Source organism: Monodelphis domestica, chromosome X (assembly GCF_027887165.1).
Source record: "Monodelphis domestica isolate mMonDom1 chromosome X, mMonDom1.pri, whole genome shotgun sequence".
NCBI lineage: Eukaryota > Metazoa > Chordata > Mammalia > Didelphimorphia > Didelphidae > Monodelphis > Monodelphis domestica.
Genome location: NC_077235.1, coordinates 62289641 through 62312824, shown reverse-complemented (window position 1 = coordinate 62312824; position 23184 = coordinate 62289641). Strand labels below are relative to the sequence as shown.

At 41.4% G+C, this 23184-nt stretch overlaps 1 protein-coding gene across 7 annotated transcripts in view; it reads right to left on the bottom strand.

The window, feature by feature from the left end:
• Positions 1-3623: 3623 nt before the first annotated feature.
• The window catches only part of LOC100019455 (A-kinase anchor protein 17B-like), a 98848-nt gene continuing 79287 nt past the window's right edge, over positions 3624-23184 (bottom strand). For all 7 annotated transcript variants that reach the window (XM_056809868.1, XM_056809865.1, XM_056809866.1 and 4 more), the window contains 4 exons: positions 19481-20267; positions 16465-16589; positions 12508-12628; positions 3624-10177 (listed from right to left, as the gene is read on the bottom strand). In XM_056809868.1, coding sequence (XP_056665846.1) covers positions 8480-10177; positions 12508-12628; positions 16465-16589; positions 19481-20251 — 2715 coding nt within the window. In that variant the 5' untranslated portion in view covers positions 20252-20267 and the 3' untranslated portion in view covers positions 3624-8479. The remainder of the gene's footprint in view (positions 10178-12507; positions 12629-16464; positions 16590-19480; positions 20268-23184) is intronic.

Here is a 23184-nt window from a genome sequence, read left to right as displayed (position 1 = left end):
TCCTGGGCTCAAATCTGACCTAGCTGGGTGACCCTGGGCAAGTCATTTGACATCTTTGCCTAGCCTTTACCACTCTTGTACCTCAGAAGCAATACACAGTATTGTTTCTAGAACAGAAGGTAAGGGTTTTCAAAATAAAGAATCCCTAATGTAGTCCAACCCCTTCGTTTTACAGAGAAGGAAACTGAGGCAAGGAAAAATCAGTTGTCCAAGATCACACAAAATCTCCTAACTCTAGAACTAAAAGAGGCCTTCAAGGCCTTTTATTTCCATTTTCTCTTTTTTACAGAGAAAGAAACAAAGAACCAGAGAGGCAGTGAATTGCGTATGGTCACACAGAGAGCAGATAGTGAAACCTATGGACACTTCTCAGAATAATAAATAATTGAAGGAAATGCTAAACATCAGTTCAGCAATCATGAAAATAAAGGGAAGACTTTTTTCTCCATCCAAGTTCACAGGCCTCATGAAATCATGTGAGGACTGCAGGTTAAGAATCCCTAATCTAGTCCAATGCTCTCATTTTACAGAGAAGGGAACTGAGGCATAAGAGAAATTACTTGTCCAAGGTCACACAAAATCTCCTCTCAAACTGAAAGGGGTCTCAGAAACTTTTTGTTCCGTTCCCTCCCCCTTCTTACAAAAAAGTAAACAAAGGCCCAAGAGGTAATGAATTGCCTAAGGTAACACAAAGACAGTGGTCTGTCCAATGAAACCTATGGACCCCATCTCAGAATAATAAATAATAAAAGGAAAAGCTAAAACTCAGGTCAGGGCTGATAAAAATAAATCTTTTCCCTAGGGAATTCATAAGACTCCTTGACATTTAAGTACCCACAAAACCCCATGCCAATTCCTTACTCCAGGTAGAGAACCCCTACTCTAGCTCAACCCCCTTAGTTTGTAGAAGTGAACCACAGAGAGACTTATCCAAGGTCACACGTAGACTCCTAGACCCAGGGAGAGAAAGGAGGAAGGGAAGGAGGGAGGTGAATTGCCCAAGATCCCTCAGAGAGAGCTTCACAGAGCTGCAGCTAGAAGGGTTCTCTGCAGTCTTCTAGGCCAGGAATTCTTGATCCCTTTTGGATCATGGAGCCCTTTGGCAGTCTTGTCTGGTGAGACCTCTGGCCCCCTCCTCAGAACCATAAATAATTGAAGGAAATGCTAAATCCCAGTTCAGGGATCATGCAGATAAAGACATAGTTCTGCATGGGACCTCATAGAACACTCTGAGAGTTCTTGATTCCGGGTCGAGGAGCCCTGCTCTGCTTCTTGCAGAGGAAAAAGTGAACCCTAGAGAGGGGAAGGGACTTGCCCAAGGTCACACAGAGCCCCCTGGACCTAGAGATGGAAGGGACCTCAGGGGCAATTGGATCCAATCCCCTCTTTTTAGCAAGGAGGAGGCCAAGGATCCCCAAATGGACCCATCTGGCCAGGGATCCCAGAAAGGGTGGTGGCCTCCCCAGGGCTGAGATGCAGAGCCTGGGAGGAAATGGGAAATGTCTTTTTTGGAGTGATTAGAAAATGTGGGAGGTGGGAGAGGTTGGGTGTGGGTGGATGTGTGGGTGGGTGGTCTTGTGTGCAGGGGGCAAAAATAAAAGAGCACCCAGGAGGTCAAGCAGCTTGCTCAAGGCCACACGGCAGGCAGTGGAAGAGCGGGATTAGAACCCTGGGTTCTAACTGGCTCTAGAGCCAACTCTCTTACCACTAGACCATGCCGCCTCCCGAAGAAGCAGCAGCTTGCAAGGGACTCTGTTGCCGAGGCTGCTGCTGATGCTGGAAGGCCCTGATTTGCTGAAGATGACATCAAGCTTCACAGATCTCCTCGGGTGGAGGGACCTGTGCACGCAGCCTGGTCCACGGATGCTTAACCCTTTGTGGGCCGCAGCTGTCTGGGGCATAGTGGGGGGCCGCTGAGGACCCCTTCTGCAAATGGGCTTGGAAAAGGCCCCCAGCTAATGGTCATTGGCAGGAATGGGCTAGAGAAAAGCAGCTGCCATTCTTTTGTTTCACAGCCAGGTTCATGGATCTAGGAGCCCCTGATTTAAAGGAACCAGCACAAAGATTTTTCATTGGTTTGCCAATCACAATGCCACTTTTGCTTACAGGATCTTTTATTGGCCAATGTTAGTTGTTTCCTCGTATTAAAGCCTAGTATTTGTATCACAAGTCGAGGTTTGCAAAGGGCTTTTACAATGAATTCTACATTTGTCATCTCATTTATACCACAGACCAAATGTTCATTTGAGTCACTACAAGAAACCAACTAGAGGAGAGCTATGAAAACCTGTGAGTCTTTGACCTTCCTGCCCGTAAGTCTGCCATTTAGGAAATGTCAAAGGTGGAATACCAACCTGGACGACACGACCAGCCCGACTCCTTTCTCTTGCCCCTACCCTTTGCTGTACTGAGTGAACTGTCTGCCCATCAGGCCAGCCACGAATATGGGAATCCTTGTACCTTATTTATACCTTGATACCCCTAATGGAGACCATTATACTTGCCTAAGGAGTCACGTAAACAGGAACAACCCACTACCCAGTTATTGTTTTACCTGAGTAATGTTGGAATTGGAATGTTTCTTGTAATACAGAATGCAGCATTCTCAGACTTCAATCCACTTTGATAGATATCTTCCCTCTCACTTAATCAGCTTTCTTCCAGGTCCTGTGATATCGTCCCCAAGTGAATTGCTGATCTGAGGGGAAAAGCCTTTAGACTAAAACTGGAGTGACTGAAAAGTTTTCTTTTGTTTTCTTGGAAAGGACGTCACAATATTGGTGACACAAAATCTTTATTTGGGAAGAGATCAGCTTGCTTCCTTTATACCTAAACAGAACTGAGAATCGGGAGGGGGAAAATAATCTTGTTTTTAAAACTTCATAGTCAGAGTCCCTGCCTTCAGGGAAGCTTGTTCCATTCGTTTTCAGTAAGATGGTACTCCCTTTGATGGGAAAGATGGATCTTCAAGTTCTCAGAACCAGTAAATTCTTAAAAACCCATTATGTCAACAGCCCTAAAGAGGGAGAATGTAGGCAATCACCACATGCCAAGGAGCTAACAAGTTAACTTTTTCTTTTTCCCCCACTATGACTTCCCCCAAATTCAAAGACATTTTTTCTACCTTGGATTGTGGATAGACTCTAGCTACAAGTTTTTCCAGTATTCTTAGTTACCTTCTTTTTTTAAATAAAACAAAAACAAACAGGACACCAAGAAAAATGCTAACGATGTATATAATGGATCCAAAAAGTGGCAGGAACGCTCGACATGGAGGCAGGCAAAAGTCCAGTTTGTTGTCATTGTATGAACTTGGGACTAGTTATTTCTTCTCTGAAGTCCTATTTCCTTATTCTGTAATCCTTTCCCTCTCCAAATCTATGATTGTCTAAATTCAGCCTTGGGCAAGTCCCTTCTCTCCTCTGGGCCTCAAATTCCTCATCTGTCAAATGATGGGACCCAGGGAAGATGACCTTGGAAGTTCTTCCCAATTCAAAATCTATGATCCCAGGACTCGAAGTGCCTTCCCTCTCAAAGTTCTCTCATCCAAAGTAAATGCCCATGGCAAAAAGGTTTCAGAAGCACCCTTGGTTTAAAAGTGGGAAAATGCAAACCTGCTAATATGGTTTTTTAAATTATTTTATTGTATTGTTTTCAATTAACAAGCAGTTTTCTCTCCCTCCCATCCCACCCCCACCAAAAGGCTAACAAAGCTCTTTTGACAAATACGCATAGCCAAGCAAAACACATTCCCACATTAAGCCCCCAACTATTGTAACACTTGGGTTAAAGTCCCGTGCAGGTTCCCAAAGCTAGGATTCTCGAAGAGAGTATTTAAATACAGTTCTACTACCTTGCAGGGAACAAATGGGTACACACATGAAAATGTTTCGTAAGCATGTCACCCAGAAGTCAGCCTTTACAATTGCACCTGCTCCACTGGGGGGAAGGTATGATGGAACGAAGAGTGCTGGATTTGAAGTCAGAATAAAACTGGGTTTGAATCCCTTCTCAGAAGGATTTTAATAGCTGTGTGGTCATGGCCAAGTCACTTCTCTCTGGACTCGAGTTTCCCCATTGGTGAAAATGAGGGGGTTAGACTCCATTGGACTCTGAGGACCCTTCTACAATTCAACCATCATCTCTCTTTTTGGGTGTAAGATCTCTCAAACTAGAGACCTCAGGTTAGGGAGCACATGTGAATGAATGTGCATTAGCCAAGATTATGCAAGGCGTAAGACAGGTATGTACACTTCCCTAGCCAACTAGGCCATTTGCTCCTCCCCCCATCAAGTCCTTCCGCTACTGCATAGCTGTTGAGCACTTCCACTGAGGACTAAAAGGATAGAGTGACTTATCCCTAAAGCTTAGGGTGCCTAAGCACAAAGGAAGGGGATATTTAAGAAGTCCTTACCGAATGGGGGGGGGGACTCAAGAACTTACTAAGTACAAAGCACCTATCGATCGGCAATTCTCTTGACTGATAACTGGTATGTCATCCATTCATCCAGATCACAGATGTCAACTTGATGAGACAAGGTAGAGATCTGTTCTAAATCGCCATGAGAAAGTTACCGCAAACACATTCCAGTTTTCCTATGAGCACCAGGAATTCACCTTTTCCTACCTGAGAAATTTGAGCCGTGCAAGGTGAATCAAAACACACTGACCCAACCAATGGTGCCCAGCTTTCTAAAAGCTTTCAGGATCTTATATAAAGGGTCATCCATCACAACAGTAACATATTTAAGAGGTCCACTTGAAAGCTAACATGGTATAAATTCAACAGTGTAAGAGGTAAAGGTGGTGCAAAACACCACATATAGGATTTCCTAACCCACCATCAAGACAGATGAAAAGGCATCAAGAAAATCAACTGACAGTTCCACATCTCATTTCGGTGGAGGCATTAGATTTTTACAATACAGAGAATATCAAGGTAGCCATTTTTTTTTTTGGTTTTTCTCTCTGTACATTCTAAGTAGTTGACCTCAGACATAAGGTAGAAGGAAGAGGTAGGAGCAGGATGTAGAAAGTACACAAACACAAAACCAGTATTTTGACTTCTCTCTGGGCCCCAGAAGAGTGCTTAGCTAACAGGGGGGAAAATGCTACGAATGAATACCTTAGTACCAATTCTATGCTGCTAGATCACCAGGCAAAAAGCCAAGGATGTCATGGGTGGGGTTTCACTGGAATGCTCTCCAACAATGCAGAAGACTGCTCCTCCAAAAATTTCAGTAGAGAAGTCGGAGAGAGTCGCCCACCTGGGGGCTTAGAGGGTTAACGTGTAAGTGATTGGCCCTTGGTCACACAGCTAGTGAGAGGCAGAGGCCAATTTTGAACCCAAGCCTTCCCGATTTGGGGTCCAGCACTCCTTATCTCATCTTCTCCTTTGTTGTGCTACCCCTAAACCAAATGCCTTTTATACATCCACTCCATTCAGAAAGAATGCAGGCTCTTAATTTTTGTCTTAATAGCCATTCCCAGCACACTGAAGCACATGGCCTGGGCTTAAAAAATGTTTGTTGTTTGATTGCTATGGCAATTAAAGTTTCATTTCAGAAGCATTCATTCGGTAGCAAATCTTTTTATACCCATAAACTTTACATAGAAAAATACTCTGAACCAGATGACCAAAGAAACAACAGATTATCACAATAAATGTAGCTGTTACAGCAAAATCTCTTCAGCGCAACTGTACAAAACATTGCAAATAAAAGCAGAACCTAGAAGCCAAAGAGGGTAGGTTTTGACACTTATTCACACAAAGTTCCTTGACAAAGACAAGCTGTATGAACTTTCCAAGGTATTATGAAAAATAGTAACTCCGTCCGAATGTTAGCCGTCATTCCTGAGCCTCGGAGAACATGTAGAAAAAGGCACTCGATACACAGGAGGGATTTGAAAATTGGACAATAGACCACACCCAGCATTCAATGAGAAGCCAAATCTTACATGAAGAGCAGCACATTTTTCTGTCACGATTTTATTCAAGCTAACATTATAAGCGCATATGGTACATCACAACACATTCTTGGCTGAATCCTTATGTATCACACAGCTATATACTCAACTATTGAAAACCATCACCATGTGGTTCTTAAAGCAGAAAAGGTGGGGTATTTGGTAGTTTCGTAGGATTCCATCAAGGATGAGGTACCGAACTTCAGAAAAACAGGCCGCTCGACAAAAAGAGTACTTGTCACCATTTCGGCCACTCATCCTCCCACAGACCAGAGAAAGCTTGCCCAGGAGTCGGTCAAGTTTCTGTGAAAACACATTCCAGGCTACTTGGGGGGAGGAGAGGAGAGAGGGTCCTAGTAGGCTTCAATTCAACCAATTTAGTATATATCTCTTAAGCTCCTACCATGGCTGGGGCTCCATACAATTGTCAGGGCTACTAAAATGAAGCGGATCCTGCTTTCGGGGAGCTTACAACAAAATTGGCTTGGGGTAGGGGAAGTTACACGTGAGCACAATCTAATTGGCTGGGGGCAGTAGAAGCACATAGAAATCTTACTGGGTGGAGGGATGGGAGCGTATATACACAATCTCATTGGCTGGGGCCAGGGGGGAGCATTTTTACAGAAATAATTATGATACAAGACAGAATGTAGAAGGTGGTAAATTCAGGTAACATTTCTGATAGAAACTCATCAGTTTTAAATCAGGCCTGTTTTAAATAAACCAGCTTATACAAAACCTGGCTTGCCAGATGACTTCTGAGCACTGGACAGCATTTATGCTTCAAGGAGTCTCTGATCTAGTCCATTCATCTTCTATAGTTCAGGCCGAAAATGACTGCTGGATTTAATTTCATCCCCTGTCCTTGGGGTACCCAAGTCCAGCGTCCAACATGGTGTGCGCTGCAAAGTTCTCAAAATCATTAGTATATGAATCTGGGGAAAGAAGTCTCACCTTTAAGCAGCACCAAACACGTAACAACAATAACAAATGTTCCCATTTTGAACTTGTAAATCCAAGAAATCTTAATGTGTGAATACTCCATTATTGTTTCCCATCTAGAAGACTACTCACCAAGGGCTCAAGACCTGGTCATGTCTTTTCCATGACCCCCAGGGGAACAACTGAGGAGGCCTTTAAAAAGCAAAGTTTGGGACACTGAATGGGAAATTTGCACACACGGATTTCATTCTCTACACCATGCAAAACAATTCTACAAAGTGAGAAAGTACTTCTTTCCTCTTACTCCCTCACTTCTCTGAGATCACTCCTCAAACCACTCCTAAGACAGCATCAAAGCTGCCCTCAGACCCCAGAATAGCTCTCTAGGTTCCTAGACAGATTCCGGTTGTCCAAGATACAGTTGATGAATTCCTACTGAGCTCCCCATTGCTAACTTCAATGTAATTGTCACCTGCCTTTACATGAAGCCACTCTGTAAGTAGCAGACACTCCAGAAACGCTGCCAGGTCTCTTGGAGCTCTGTTGTCCCAAAGAAACCTCCAAGAACACTAGCCTTCTTTCCTGTGAGCTCTCTCTAGCCCTTTGGTCTGATGGCCTTCCCCACCCCCCCAGTCTATTTCTGTGTTTCTAGGTCATCTCTTTCAACCTGGGTCTGAACATTTAACAAGTGGAACCCAGGAAAGAGGTATTGATTTGGAAATGAACCAAGTTGTCAGAATTGTCTTCCGTATGCTGTTCCATAAAGAATGGTCCACTGATTACTGTGTGTGGATTCTCTACACCTGTCCATGAAAAGCTCAAAATCATTTCTCTGAGAAATCAAAGTGAGCTTCTAGCTCCTTTCTCCTTTCTATTTGACTGCTCTATGCTAAAAAGGAACCAAAAACCAAAAAGGTACCTATAGACTAGAGGTTCTTAACCTGGGGCCTATGGAAAGATTTTAGGTAGGTTTGTGATCTTGGATGGGAGGGGGGGCAAAATTACATCTTTATTCACTAATCTCTAACTGAAATTTAGCATTTCTTTTAATTATGAAAAAAATTTTAAAACAGGCTTCACCAGACTGCGGTCGAAGGGGTCCAAAACACACAAAAGGGCTAAGAACCCCTGCTATAGGCACAGATCATGCTTCTCACAGCACAGATCACCTTTGACCAACTGAGAGAAAACAGAAAAAGATCCCCACTATTGACAGCTGTTGTTTTGGGTAACAACCAAAGAAAATGTAGCTAAGGAAGCTTCCCTACTCTGCAAGTGATATTTGTACTTGCAAGACACACTATCAAAGGTTCAATTAAACTACTGTATTGCCCACTCATGGCTAGCAATGATTTACAAACACATCTTAATCTCCCCAAGCCTTCCTAACATATCAGCTGTCATCACAATAAATGAGCTATACTAGATGAAGGGTTAAATTTGCCACAACTAAAACTTTTAAGTGACATCTTGCTATCTAGCTGATGAATTCCTAAAGTCTTCTTTTGTTTTTCTCTTCTCAAATCATTTACCATTCTGATAGAATCAGTTGTCTAAGCTCAGTGAGTTTCTAAAAACTCTGCAATTTAAAGACAGCAGATCTCTTTTCAAACCCATTTTCAGAGGCAAGAGGATCTGGACTGTTAGAGCTGGTGAGACAATCACTGGAATCCTGGGGCTCATCCTTCCACTGAACACATCTGTTGGAGGCTCCTGTTTCTTGAGTGGATTTCGGCTTCCAAGGATTACCTACATTCACAGAAAGCCCTTGGACAGGTAGGGCTTCTTCAACACTTTGTGAAGATGCTACTGGCACACAGGAAGCTTTACATTTCATTTTGGATTCTGTCAGTTTGCTCCGTTTCTTCTCAGGTTTTTTGAGGGCCCGTAAACTGCTGGGATCAGGGATAGGACAGTCGTCTTTATCAAGTCTGTCTTCTACAGGTGGCTTTTTCTTCTTTTTTCTAGTGTTTTTCTCAACCCCATTGGTTTCACATTCTCCTTTGGGCTCTGGACATTTTAATTCATTCCTGGACCTCTTGACTGCTTTCTTAAGCTTGGTTCTAAGAGGCTTTGTCAAACCACTGGGTTTTAACAGTGGGAACATGCCACATTGGCTACATTTCTTTTCTTGGTCAAAGGCAATAGTTTCATCATAGTTGTCCGAGTCTTCCCTCACCTTCACCAAGCGATCTACATTTGGAAAAGGGCTTTGATGCTCACTCTCTTCACTCAATGTTTCATTAAAACAATCAGAATCACTACTAATCTCTTCTAAGAAGTCTGTTACCTCATAAGAGAAGCCAGCAAGCTTGGATTGTGAAGAACTCTTTCTCTTACCCCTATGCTTGGAGTCTTTGATAGGGCCAATGTGGGAGTTTTGCCATAGGCACTGCTTTCCACCCAGATCTAGCATAAGACCAACAGCTTCGCTGCTTGAGTCCACACAACGACGTTTAACTGTCTTTGCAAACTCTTCAGCACAGCTTGCATTTATAGCCTCTCTCAGTTTGGGTTCCAATTCCTGATGGGCAAGCTTCCATTGATAATCATCTTCACATTCCAGAAGATCATCCTCTGGGGCCCAATCAATCTCTTGTCCATTTTGTATGTTTCCTCTGGTGGAGTGATGTCTTGACTGGTTCAAGTTAACCTGAAATCCATTTCCATCATCATGGACCTCTCTTCGCCACCGAGATTTACCTGGGGCACTGTTTAGGTCTTCATAAATACGGGCATATTGTGGAGGGTGATAGTAATTTAGCAGATAGTGAATAAATTCATCAGTTTCATAGATTTTCTGTTTTCTGCCATAGCCTGCTTTACGGTTAGAAGATGGATTCCATGCATACCAATCATCTTCATCATCTTCATCCTCTTCATCCTCCTCTTCTTCATCATCTTCAAATGCCTGGCTCAAGTCCTGCTTAATTGTAATCTGTAAGGAATTCACATGAGAGACAAAACTGTGCTCACATGTGTCAGGCATTAATTGGTCAGTGAATTCTCCTTTAGTCGGGTCATCTACAAAGGTTTTCTCTGAATGGCAAGAAGAGTCCAGTAACTCATTCCTCCTCTTGCTTTGGGGTACTGGAGTTCTTTCGTGCTTGACAGGCTTTTTCTTGAACATCTTCTTCTTTGCCTCTTGGATCATGAAATTCAGAGGGGCTGGCTCTTCCTTCTTCAAAACCTTCACTTCGAACTCCGCGATGCTATCTTCTTCTGCTTTAGGACTCTCCATCTCCTGGCTGTTAAGTTTTTCAGATTCCTTCAAATGAAAACATTCAAAACAAAACAAAAAAAAAGAACCTCAGATGAAAACACCAATAAAAAGATCTCAAATAAAATTCTAATTTCCTTTCCATTGATACCACTAATACTACAGGAGTAACCCAAATGGTTACCAAGATTGTAAAGAGTTTTGCTCTGTTCTAAGCTGCTTTCTCCACATGCCTCTTCAGTCGTGCTCACATGGCTCCAGATTCAAGAGCTTACAGAACTTGAAAACTGAAAGACACGACTATACTGGTGGATTCCTGTCCCCCTTTGCCCCGTCATAGCTCTCAGAGGAGGCAAAGAGTGGGAAATGTCTGTTTGGGTGTGTACAGTAGGCAGGGGAGAGGTCTGAATAACAGTCTTTCAACTCCCAGTAACTTCTCCTAAGCTCCCAGTAACATCTAACACACATCAGGAGCAACTCCTTTGTTAATGGAGCTCTGGCTATATTTGGACCCACAGACTATGCAAAAAGTAGCAGCTGATAGTGTTCCCAAGAACTGAGTACTACAGGATTAAAGAGGTAGATACCCAATACCTTAAAAAGAATCTTGTCTCTTCGCTGTCATAAAGAAAGATGAAATCAAAGATCATCTGAACTTGGACTCAGGCCTATCAATTGAGGAATGGCTGAACAAACAGTGGGTATTAGTATAATAAAATGTCACTACATTGGAAGGAAAAACAAGTATGCAGAATTCCAAGAAACAAGGGGAGTGTTGATATGGCAGAAAACCAAACTAGGAGAATCATAGACACAATAAATTAACTACAGTGACAAGACTAAGGCAAAAAGTCAGCCAAACTCAGATTAATTACAGCAAAGGCCAATCTTGGTCCTAGATGGCACATGCCACTTAGGCCTTCCCCATCTCTGTAGAGAACTGGGAGATGAGTGGTATGGGATGTTGCATACACTGTCAAATGTGGTTATTGTCTTTCTTTCTTCTTTCTTTTTAACAAAAGAGAAGATTCAGAGGATACTAGGAAACAACTGGCACAAAACCAAAAAGGCATCAATAAAACATTCTGAAATATCTTAGATGTTTTTATTTTGTTTTGACTCTGTCCCTGCCTTTGGTTAGAAGAAGGCTTTGGATTTCAACTATAAATGGGATTCTTAAGAGGCATTTTAGTGCAGTGGAAAGAACATTGACATTGGAGTTGGGAGACCTTGGTTCAAAACCTGTACCTTCCTTCCATGAAGTAGACGTGGAACCCTGGAGAAATCACTTCATCTAACCGAGTCTCAGTTTCCTCATCTATAAAATGAGCATACTAACCATTACACTACCTCCTATGAGCAAAGTGCCTTATGACCATAGAGCTCTAGATAGTGGCAGGAGCACTAGTATCATATGCTCTTGGGTAGGTCCCTCTCTCTTAGGGCTCCCCATTTCCTTCTTTGTAAAATCTGAAGGAATCCTGGTTGGGCTAACTTAATGATAGCAATTGATTATACCTAATTATTACTAATAACAGCTAGAATTTATATGGCTCAGGAGGGGGTACATAACACTTTACATGTTGTCTCATTTGATCCTCACAACCACCTGGGAAGAAGGATGCTGGTTCCCTTTACACATGAGGAAACTGAGGCAAAGAGAGGGGAAGTGACTTACTCAGGGTCACACAGCTAGTGAGTGACTGAGGCTAGATTCAAACTCAGATTTTCTTGACTCAAAAGTCAGGTCTCCCATCCACATTGCCACCTAGCTACCTACTTCACCATGTCTGATACCCCTGAATGTCTTTCAGCGTCCATTCCTAGAATGGAAAAAAATTAAATGAAACTTTGTCAAACAAACAGCTATAGAGTAAGCAAAAGGTCAATTTGGTAAACAAAGGTAAAGGCTCCATATCTCAATTTTGGGCAGACTAGGAAGACCCTAAGGTATCATTTCTCTCCTCTACTAGAATAGGCGAGTAGAAATCCTAAAGACATTCCTCTTGGTGAGAGATCCCAGAGAATTCTGGGAGGGAAGACTATTTCCCATTGAAAATAAAAGCGCAGATTCTTATCCCATATTCCAGTTACCATTTGCATGAATTGAGTTGTTGGTAGCAGCTTAAAGAAGGCTCCACTGAATTCAGCATGGACTTCAAGTGGATCCCACTTGGAAGGGACCACCCAGCTTCAGTAACAATGGGTGTCCCATTCAGCACAAGGGCTTGCTGCCAAATCAAAAGAGGGATTGAGAAATAGCCTTACAATAATTCTCCTTAGCAGCATTATTAGCAATTAAAGAGCCTCTACATGCCTCCTGGCCAACAGGTACTTTCCCTTGTCTCCCACACATCATGGGAACCAGAGCTAGGTACCTCAGCTTTAGCTTTCTTTTTCGGGCGTTTCTCCTCTTTTGGTTTCTGTTTTTGTTCTTTTCTCTTGACCTTGGTTTTCCTTTTCTTCTCTCGGAGCTTCTTCTCTTCATCTTTCCGTTTCCTAGGTAACAAGTAAGATGAACAAGTCACAAGCATTCTCTAAGGACTGGGACTGGGTTCTCTGACATCAACAGACTGTACTGACCAAGAACCCAGCATCATCAGACTAGGATGAAGAATGTACACATGGAGGGATTTATGGGGGCTTTCAAAGCTTTCTTATCAATAAATCCCTTGAAATCATTCATGGAGGAAGATACAAAATCACATCTGCTCATCTCTAGCTGCCTCTAACATTCAAATTCTCTTTTTCCATTGCATTTCCATTTTCTTTTTCTTGGATACCAGCTATTGGTGAAAAAGACTGCTAGATAAGAGGTTCTTAACATGGAGTCTATGAGCCAGTTTTAAAAATATATTTTGATACATGTATGTCAGCAGAATTAGCTTCCTTTAGAATTCTATAGATTTTATTTTATGCATTTAAAAATATGATTCTGAGAAATGGTCAATAGGCTTTACCAGACTGTACAAAGGTATCCATAACCTCCTAAAAGGTAATGAAATCCATACTCCAGAGAGTCCTGGGGAGCAAATGATTCCCATCCTTGGGAACAGCCATGTTAAAGTTCCCTTGAGTCAAACACAATCAAGATCCGAAGACCAAAGGGAATATTGTATGGTCCTGTCCATGGGAATGACAAGAAAGCAGATGCATTCACCTTTAGCTTTGCTGTTGTGCTGTATAGATCACAGGGCCTGCCCACCTTTGGCTAAACTCTTCTATACATGTTGCCTCCCCTATTAGAATGTGAGTTCCTTGAGACCAGGGGTCATCTAGCCTTGTTGTAGTCCTATCCCACAACACTTAGCACAGGACTTGGCAAAGAATAAGCATTTAAATTCTCTCTCATTGTCGTTCATTCATTCATTCATTGTCTCCCAGCCTATATTCTGCCTATCACCAACATCTCATCCAACTAACACATTAGTTTCTCGAATTAGATCAGCTCATGGCCCTCCCCCTCTTCCCAAGTAGAAGAGCTAGTCCTGAACAAAAGAGGAAGCCATAGTGCCCCTTACTGTTATCTGTGGCAGTAGAGAGGTGATGCCCTCGGCCTTGAGGTACAGAAAGACAAACATTTTCAGATGTGGCTGATACATGGATTTGCTTTGCCTGCCTATTCTTCTTTGTTACAGGGAAAGGCTTTTATTGGGGGTGAGGCAAGGCAAGGAGTAGAGATTCCAAAATAGGGAAGAAAAGTAATAAGATCAAATCAATAATATGTCAAAAAATATACGAGAACAGAAAAGTTCTGAAAGTCAATGTTAGAGTTTCTATCTTAAGACTTAATATCTATTTTAAAAACAAATTATACAGAATGGAGATTCATGTGGAATCTTCTTTATACGTAGAAACGTTCATGTTTGTTGAGTTCCTAATAATAAGAAAGGAAATTTATTTTTTAAAAGGTTATCTATGAGACTTTCTTAGGGGACATGACCAGAGTAGGAATTTCTTTTGCTTAACTTAATATCTTTGTTGCAAGGGGAAAAGAGCCATCTACATCTCACAAAGGAACCCAGCACTTAGTGACTATAAAGCCCTGCCTTGAACATTTGGGGAAATTTCATGGGACAAAATCCCACTGATATAGAACTAAGGAGCTTTTGTACATAGTATTTCTCTTCTATGTATATTATCTATTCACATATGCATCAATATAATCTCCTTGGATGGGTTATAATATGCACCCTGAGAACAGAGAGCGCTTTTCTCTGTGTCCTCAGTCCTTGGCAGAGTGATGATTGCATAGTAGGCATTTAATGAATGATTATTAATTTTTTAAAAAGATGAACCTGTGCAATTAGACTCTGTTACCCTAAAAACTACAATTCCCAGCACCTCATGTGCCTTCTCATGTTACATGCTGATGTAGGGAGGATATAAATTTGGTGTAGCCCTGCCTCTCTCTTTTTCAGTGATAGCATGCTGTGGAGGTGAGATGAGGGAGAGGCAGGAGAACTTGCTCACATGGTTTTAATTTTGTTAGATAATTATATTTTTTTACTTCTATTTCCTTTTTATTCCTTCTACTTCAAGTGATGACTAATAAACTCTATAAAATGTAATTCTTGGAGTGTTGGATATTAAATTAAATCTTACAAACCTAAATAAACAGAATAATCAAGGGAAATCGTTCCTCTACTTGATGAATAAATGCAACGCACTCCACACATCAGTTACCATTCTTTAGCAGAAGAAAGGGTTAAAAAAATTAATCCTTAGCCCCAAATGTACTGCAAATAGAAAAAACTAGTGGCCTAGAATGGTATGAGTTTGTTTACTTCAGTTTCCTGAAAATTAAGCCCAATTTTGCTTGAGGCTCCAAAAAGATGGACCGTTCATCAGTCAGGCTTTGTAGAAAAGTCAGTCAAATTCTGCTTAGTTGGAAACCCCTCTGGGTTGATCTTGGCCTTACTTGTTTTGACAAGGTTTCTGTCAATAATTCTCTAAGACATCTTCATTCTGCAATGACCCCAGGTGATTTATCATCCCAATAGGAAAAAAAAATCAGGAAGAAGGAAGGAGGCAATAAATGGCAAGAGATTGTAAAAATATGTACAAGACTGAAAGAGACCAGAGGAAAAAGGACCAAGAAGTGAGAGTCTGACTCTTTCCACTCATGTAAATGATGGTAGAAATAACTTTTCAGATTTATGGTCCCTAGGACCTTCCTGACATGCTTGCTAGGAAACCAACTTCCCTTCCAAAGGGTCCTGGGCCCATGTGAAAAATGCTAGTGGGCTCAAGAAGAGATAATGGATAAAAGTTCCTGAATGCCAAGTATGTCCCCTGAACAACACAAGTGGCCCCACACCCAGAAATGGCTAAAAAGTCAATACTTTGGTGCTTTATGGTCAACCCTGCTGCTACTTTTCCAGCAAAAACATTTCCCAGACTTATAAACCATGACAAACTTGGGTCAGTCAGTCAATTAGTCAATGATCATCAATTAAGCACTTGCTTTGTGCCAGAAACCATGCAAAGAAAAAGACATTGTGAGCTCTTTGACTTAGAAGAACTTCCAATCACAATGTGTATTCAAGTAGACAGTGTAAATGAATAGAAGATAATCTTCTTCAAGGGGAGGTTAAGTAGCTATGGAGGGACCTCTGATATTAGTGAACCTTCTCTACCCCCCTCGGAATTCTAGGCCTGTCAAGTATGGCTCTTAGGACTAATGCTGCTGCATCTCCACATGCTATCTCAGAAACCTCTAGGCAATGACATGAATTTGTTTGGCCTAGCTTTTATAAGGGAGAGCTTTGACATATGTGGGGAGGGGACAGGAGAACAGAAAAGAAAAAGAGTGTCAATGAAACATGGACTAATGTAGAAAAGAGAGCAAAAGAAAGTTCAGAAGGTTCAGAGGAAAGCAGGGCAATGACGGAATTGTTTGGTGAAATTGAGTGTGTATGCACACACACACACACACACACACACACACACATATATACATAAACTAAAGAAAAATATATAAAAGATTCATTGTTTCACATATAATCCTCTTTTTCTGTTTTTCATATATATGAAAATGTTCTTATTTATTGATGTTGGAGTTCATCATTTAAAAAAAAGAAAAGCCATATTGGACAAAAAAAGGCCATAATCATTTTCAATTCATGCCAATACAAATGAAAAAAATCAAGATGAGGCTAGTCCAACATGAAACAAATAAATCAAGCAAGCAAGCAAGTAAGCAAGCATATCCTTCAGTTGTGTTTTTGAGCTTGGGCCAGTCTGGGCCCTGAGAGCCAAAGACTGCTTCATGGATTTCATCCTGAATGAGATGAGCCCATTGAGTTAAAGAATTGACCAAAAGGTCATCTCACCTTTCTGCCTCTTCTCGCTTCTTTTCTCTTTTTCTCTCTTCTTCCAGCTCTTGTAGTTTTAGCCTCTCCTGATTTCTTTTCCTGATGGCCCCCTCACTGAAGTGCTGGGTTGTATCAAACATAACCTGTCCAAAAAGAAGGTGAAGGTTCAGTAAGAAGGTGAGCTCAGTGACTTGGGGAAACCAAGGATCTACTGAGTCTGGAGAACCAAATCCAAAAGCCCATGGCCAGTTGAAGGGACTCCATATTACCCTGGCATATCCCCACTCTGACAGCATCTAGATGCTTCTCTGAACAATGGGCTAGAATTTCCTCAGGACACAGTGTTGGAGGACAGGCCCCATCTTAAGACTGATCACATGATACCTTGTATATTTCCATGCTAGTTAAGGGAAGTGATTCCATGTGCCCTTCTGGGGGCACACTCATACAAGATGTCAATGTATTATCTTGGTTATTACCAAGTTAATGGTTTTCAATACTCCTAGAGTCAAAAGTTACCAACAGGAAGGTACAAAGCTGCCAGCCATAAAACCCATGGCCTCAAATCTCTATACACAAAGTATGGGTGAATTGAAGATCCTACCTCAGAAGTATTGTTGAGATGCAATTTGCCTCAGACTTATGATTGCAATAGGGCTCTGGAAGGGCATGTGCTTTATACAAAAGGAATAACATAGGGGAAAAGTATAGAAGGGGAAAATAGCACATGGGGATATTAAGAAGATATACTCATGCAAAGAAATCCAGAAAAGGAAAGCATAGCAGGGAACATTTGGCGATAGATCAATAGAGGCAGAAACAGAGGTGATATTGTCATCCGAATATACTACAGACCACCTGGGCAGAAAAAGAAAAGAGATGAGATAAGGGACCAGATTGTGAGACTGGCCCTGAAACATGATAGAGGACATCCCCAATCTAGTCATCTACTGGACTCCTCTCTCTATTAAAAGCAGGGAAACTAATAACTTCTTACTTACCTTAATATTAATTTCATTCTTCAAAACCAATAAAGGAAACTTCTATTCTCACTTACAAAGGAGGACTGGCTATGTGGGTGAAAATAATGGGAACCTGGTAGGAAAATAACCACTCCATCTTAGAATTATACTAGAAAGAGAGGAAAACTGAGCATAGTGTGGCATGAACCCTGGATTGTGGGAGAGTATGTTTTAAGGGGTTTGTAGAAAAGAGAGCTAGGATCCCCATGGCCTGAAATCCTACCAGCCAAAGTCAGCCCAAGAGGAACAGGAGGCTCTCAAGAATGAAAATTCTGAGAACATTTCAAGCAACAATTCCAATGAGGAAGAAGGAAAATGTCTAAAGATGTGAATGCACAAGGAACTGATCAACCCATTTGATTTTACAAAGTCAGGTAGAGAAGATGAAAGCAGGGGCACATAACGAAGGATGAATACCAACACTTGGAACAGTCCCTGGAAGAAGAGAATTAGGGATATCAGAGCAAGCTGATGCTTGTAAGGAAAGCCAAAAGCCGACAAAAGTAGATTTCAGAGCTATACTAGGGCAAAGAGGGAGAGCTGAAACTGAAGTAAAGAGATATAAGCAAGAACTTAGTTATACTTACTGAGTTCAAGTCACACGAGACCCAGATGAATTCGAACCCGAGCTGCTGAAAGAGCTGGTGGAAGTGACTGCTAAACGGCTTTAAGTGATCTTTGAAATAACATGGAGAACAAGATAGTTGCTCCAGGACAGAGAAAAGCAAACATTGTCCCAATTCTCAAAAAAGAAAAGAAAATGGAACCTACAAAGTGAACTTGAGTTCATTTTTCTGGCTAAATTCTAGAACAAATTATTAAAGGAATGGTTAGTGACCATTTATGTAAGGAAGCAGTCAGAAATCACAAAGAAACAGTTTGGCTTCCCCAAGGCCATTTCAATTTTTGACAAGGTACCAAACTATCTTCCAACTTTTTATTCCTTTCTTGGTGGAATGTGGGCTAATGTTGCAGATGCTAGCCTCTTATTTCCCATAAGCCAAAGCTCTTCTGCTTTTCCTAGTGGTTTTTGTTAAGTCCTAATCTCCCAAACAAGAAAGTTTCTTGGCTTCAGAAACATGTCCTTCAATGAAAGACCTTTTTCCCCCAGATCCATTAAAACACAAATCAGGGATGTAAAAAACTACATAAAGCCTTCATAGTTAGAATGGAGAGAGTGAGGGGCAGCAGAGTGCAGAGAAAAGAAAACTGGCCCTTGGAGTCAGAGGGCCTGGATTCAAATCCCAACTCTGCTAATTACTACCTGTGTGACCGGGGGCAAGTTGCTTAGCCTCTCCAGGCCTCAGTTCCCCTTCTGTAAAATGAAGAGGTTACAACAAGACAGTCTCTAAGGCTCTTCCAGCTCTGTGATCCTATAAATAATGGACTTGGGAGTCAGAAAGACAAGGGTTCAAATCCTGTTTCCAATACCTACCAGCTGTGTGATTCCAGGTAAGGTCACTTAACAATGGGGGAATGGGGGTGAGGGAGGGGAGGTTATTCTAACCTTCCCTCCATCCCTAAATACATGATGGTAGATGACCCAATGTTTTCAAAGTAAAAGTTCCACACAGAGAAACTGGAATCACATCTCTAAAACAAAGGATATTAAAGCTGTCATATCTTACTTGGTAATTATGTATTAAGTAGGAATTGCTCATATTTTCACATCATTCTTGGGTGTGAGAGCAGAGAGAGAAGAAAGGAAAAAAATCTAACAAATTGTAACAACACATTATACCCCGAGAAACAATCACACACCCTGTCCTCCTATTCCTGCCCACTTCTAATAGCCATCACTTCAGACACTAGTTGGTGGTATGCCTGGTTACAGAAGAAGGAAAAAAAAGACATTCCAAAACCCCTCGATGTCATGACAACTGAGCTCCACGTGCTAGCTGTCAGTTGGATGCCTAATGGGACCAGAGGCCCAACGTCAGTCCAGATGTTTTCATTTTGGCTCCGTCCCATCTGTATATGTCCCATCTGTATATCCCAGCCAGATCTGTTACCTTGATGTTGCAGGCCAGGGCTTTCCCATCTTCCCCCTTGAGCATCAGCTTCATTCCCCTCAGGGATTCCATGGCTTTGACAAAATCAGCATATTCCTGATACTGGATGAAGGCCTCAAAAGTCTGAAGGCTGCCTAAAGTACAATGGTTGAAGCTGCCAGTGGCCATCACTTCTTGGTACGGATCAAGCATTGGGATGTCGATGTTCTTTATTTTCCCAAAGCTTTCAAATACCACCCTGAGGATTTCCTCACATGGCTTTTCCCCATTGGAGCCTTTGGATGCAAACCACTTGCAGGGCAACCCCTGAAAGTAGATGGAATCAGGGCTCTCATTAAGATTTTGCTTTATAAGCTCATCACTAGCTGCCTTGTTTTTCTTGGAGGCCAATTCCCACTCTTGCTGGGACGGGAAGTCTAGCCAGGCATCTGTGGCCACAATCTTCAAGCCATTCTTCAAGCCATTCATCCTGATGATCTTGCCATGCAGTTTTGCCTTTAGGATCTGAACCAGACTTCTGGTCTCTGCCTCTCCCTCAAATCGAATAAAGTCTTTGGTGCTCTTTGAAAGTCGCACAGTGCTAAACTGATCTGGGCAGATTAGATTCTTCAGCTGGTCTAGGACCTCCCAGTTAGAAAATGATCTAGTGTATGTGAGATCTTCGGGCAGCATCACATTGATGGTCAGTCTGGCTATAGGCTTCAGATACAGGTGCTGAGCTGCACACAGCTCCATGGCCTCAGAGTTATCGTAAACTATGCTGACAGTCATTGTGTCCTCAATGCTCCTTAAGGAGAAAAAAAATAAAACCATGTTAACAAAAACAGGGGAAGCAAGATCGAGATTTGGAAAAATCCCACTAGCACTGGCATGTCAAAATGAGATGGAATACGTCTCTCTACAATACAACTAAAATTATACCCTGAGTGATTCCCAAATGACCTCTTGGAGCTTGGATATAGGATAGGGCCCAGCCCTGGGATTTAATAAGTATAAGAAAATCCCTGATGAGGAAACTCCTTCCACTAACATAGGTCAGCACTTGTACTACTACTAGAAGTCTTAGGGATTGTTTGACTAGTGAGGAGGATTCTTAGAATCCCACAGCCAGGATGTGTCAGTGGTAGGACCTGAACTCATGGTTTTCTGTGGTCAAGCTAAGTTCTCCATCCCCTGTAGGACCAAGAACACTGATATAGGGCAAAGTTTAGTCAAGTAAGTGAAGTGACATTCATGAATGCAGGTACTCAACTGACACATTCCATTTTCAACCTTGAAAAGGATTCTCTTACCAGTTTGGCTATAGGAAAAGACATGCTTGCTCATCATTGAATTGCCTTCTCTTTTGAACCTGGCCATACCTACAGGCCCAACCACTTTCTAGCACTTTACCCAACAGATCTTGTTAAGGCTATTCTGTAGCACCTGCAAGTCAGACAGGTCCTCAAAGGTCACATAATCCAATACAAACAGTAGACTCCATAAGCAGACACCCAGCCTCTGACTGACTCCACTTTTGGACAGATCTAATCATTAGGCACTTTTTCCTGGCACCAGACCGAGAATTGTCTCTGGAACTTCCTCTCAGGTCTCCTCTCTGGAGCCAAGTAGAACATATGACAGCCATTCCACATGACAGTCCACGAGACGGTTGTCTTGAAGGCAACTAATTTGTCTCCTTTTATGCAAGCTAGAGATCCCCAGTTCCTTCAGCTCATCGTCTTATATCATGATCTTGAGATCCTTCCCCATCATGGTTGACTCCTCTATAAAGTCTCCATCTTACAGTGTCTTCCTAAAATATGGCCCAAGTGGCCAGACCAGGACAGTCAGCAACACAGTCATACTATTGATTCATATTAAGATTTGATCCTCTATAAATATTCCCACTCACCCCTAATTCTTTTCATACAAACTGCTATCTAGCCATGCCTCTGTCCTGAACTTGTGAGGCTGATATTTTCAATTAAATCACAAGCTATCACATTTATCTCTATTCAAAAGCATCTTGTTTAATTTGGCTCAATAGTCTAGTCTGTCAAGACTTTGGAGATCCAGATTCTGTCATCCACTATGTTAGCTACCAGAAATGGCTCTGGGCCATTTGAGGATCCAATAAGCATGCCATCTCTGTTCCTGTCCAAGTCATTGATAAAAATATTAAAAATAACACAGAGCATCAAATCACTAATCCCTCTGGTGCTCCATTGAAAAAGGCATTCTCTGGTTACATATCAAGTCCTAAATCACTACTCTTTGGCTCCAGCTATTCGACTAGTTCCAAACCTACCTAACTGTGGCTCCATCTGGTCCACATCTCCGCAAAAAGAAAAACTGCATGACAAAAATCTAGAACTGGGCATTGTTTTTCAAAGGATCACTAAAATGGAGAACTAAAAATTAAAATTTCTACTTGCCAATGTCACAAAGCAGTTAACAATAACAAAGTTTTCTTTAAAGAAATAGATTTGGAAGTACTACCCCTTTCATAAATTCTACCTTGATTCTTTTGATATCAACACTTTCTCAAGTTTATTCTTAAAATCTTATCACTCACAGCTAGCAGAAGAAGAGAAAATTGTCAACTGGGAAAAATTATGTAACAAATATTTCCAATGAGGATCTGATAACCAAGACACATAAGTAGTAAACATCAATAAATAAGAGCAAGAACCATTCTCCAATGGATAAGCAGTCAAAAGACATTAACAAATTTTTCTCAAAAGAGTTACAAACCATTAACAATCATGTGAAAGATTTCCCCAAACCTGTAGCAAAAATAAAACAAATCTGAGGTTTTACCTCACTCCCAACAAACTGGCTCAAATGACAAAAATGGTCAACATTGAAGAGGTTGTGGGAAGTTAGGCATCTTGATACACTGTTAATGGGCTGAACACTACAGGAAATCATTTGTAACTATGCTTTTTAAACAGTGGCTAAAATGACCACACCCTTTGACGCAAAGATTCTACTTCTAGGAATATACCTGAAGATGGTGATGAGCTAATAGAGTACAACAAACAGTAAACCCTTAATAAATGCCTGCTTAATAAGTACCAAAAGTACTTTCTTTGGCAATAAGGAAAAAAGAAACAAAGTAGATGTTCATCAATTGGAGAATGGCTAAACAAGTTGAAGTACATGAATGCAGTATATTGCTACTGTTTCATAAAAAATGGTAACTGCAAAAAATCCAGAAAAACAGGAAGATTTATATGAGCATATACAAAGGGAAATAAATGGAACCAGAAAAACAATATACACAATGACAATAACAATGTAAACAGAAAGACAAAGAACAGCAACAATAAAACCCCTCAATGCTGTGGAATTATAAGAACTAAGCTTGGTCCTGGAGAAGAGTTGATAAAATATACCTCTCCCTTCTTGGCAGACAGGAAATATTGCCAGTACTGTCAGTGTTGTTTGGATTTGCTGAACTATTTCTCCCTTTTCCTTTCTTTGTTACAAAGATAGTCTTTCTGGGTAGGGAGGGGAAGGGATATATTCAGAAATTATTGTGATATAACAGCAAAAAGCATTAATTATTGAAAATGACCTTGCCCCAAATTCCTACTACTTTAGGCTTACACTGGAACAAAAACAAACAGCAAATACTATGTTTCACATAAGGCAGTTATAGTTCTCTTAACACTGATCATCTGATATCTAAGATATTATCCAGCATTAGAGAAATAAAA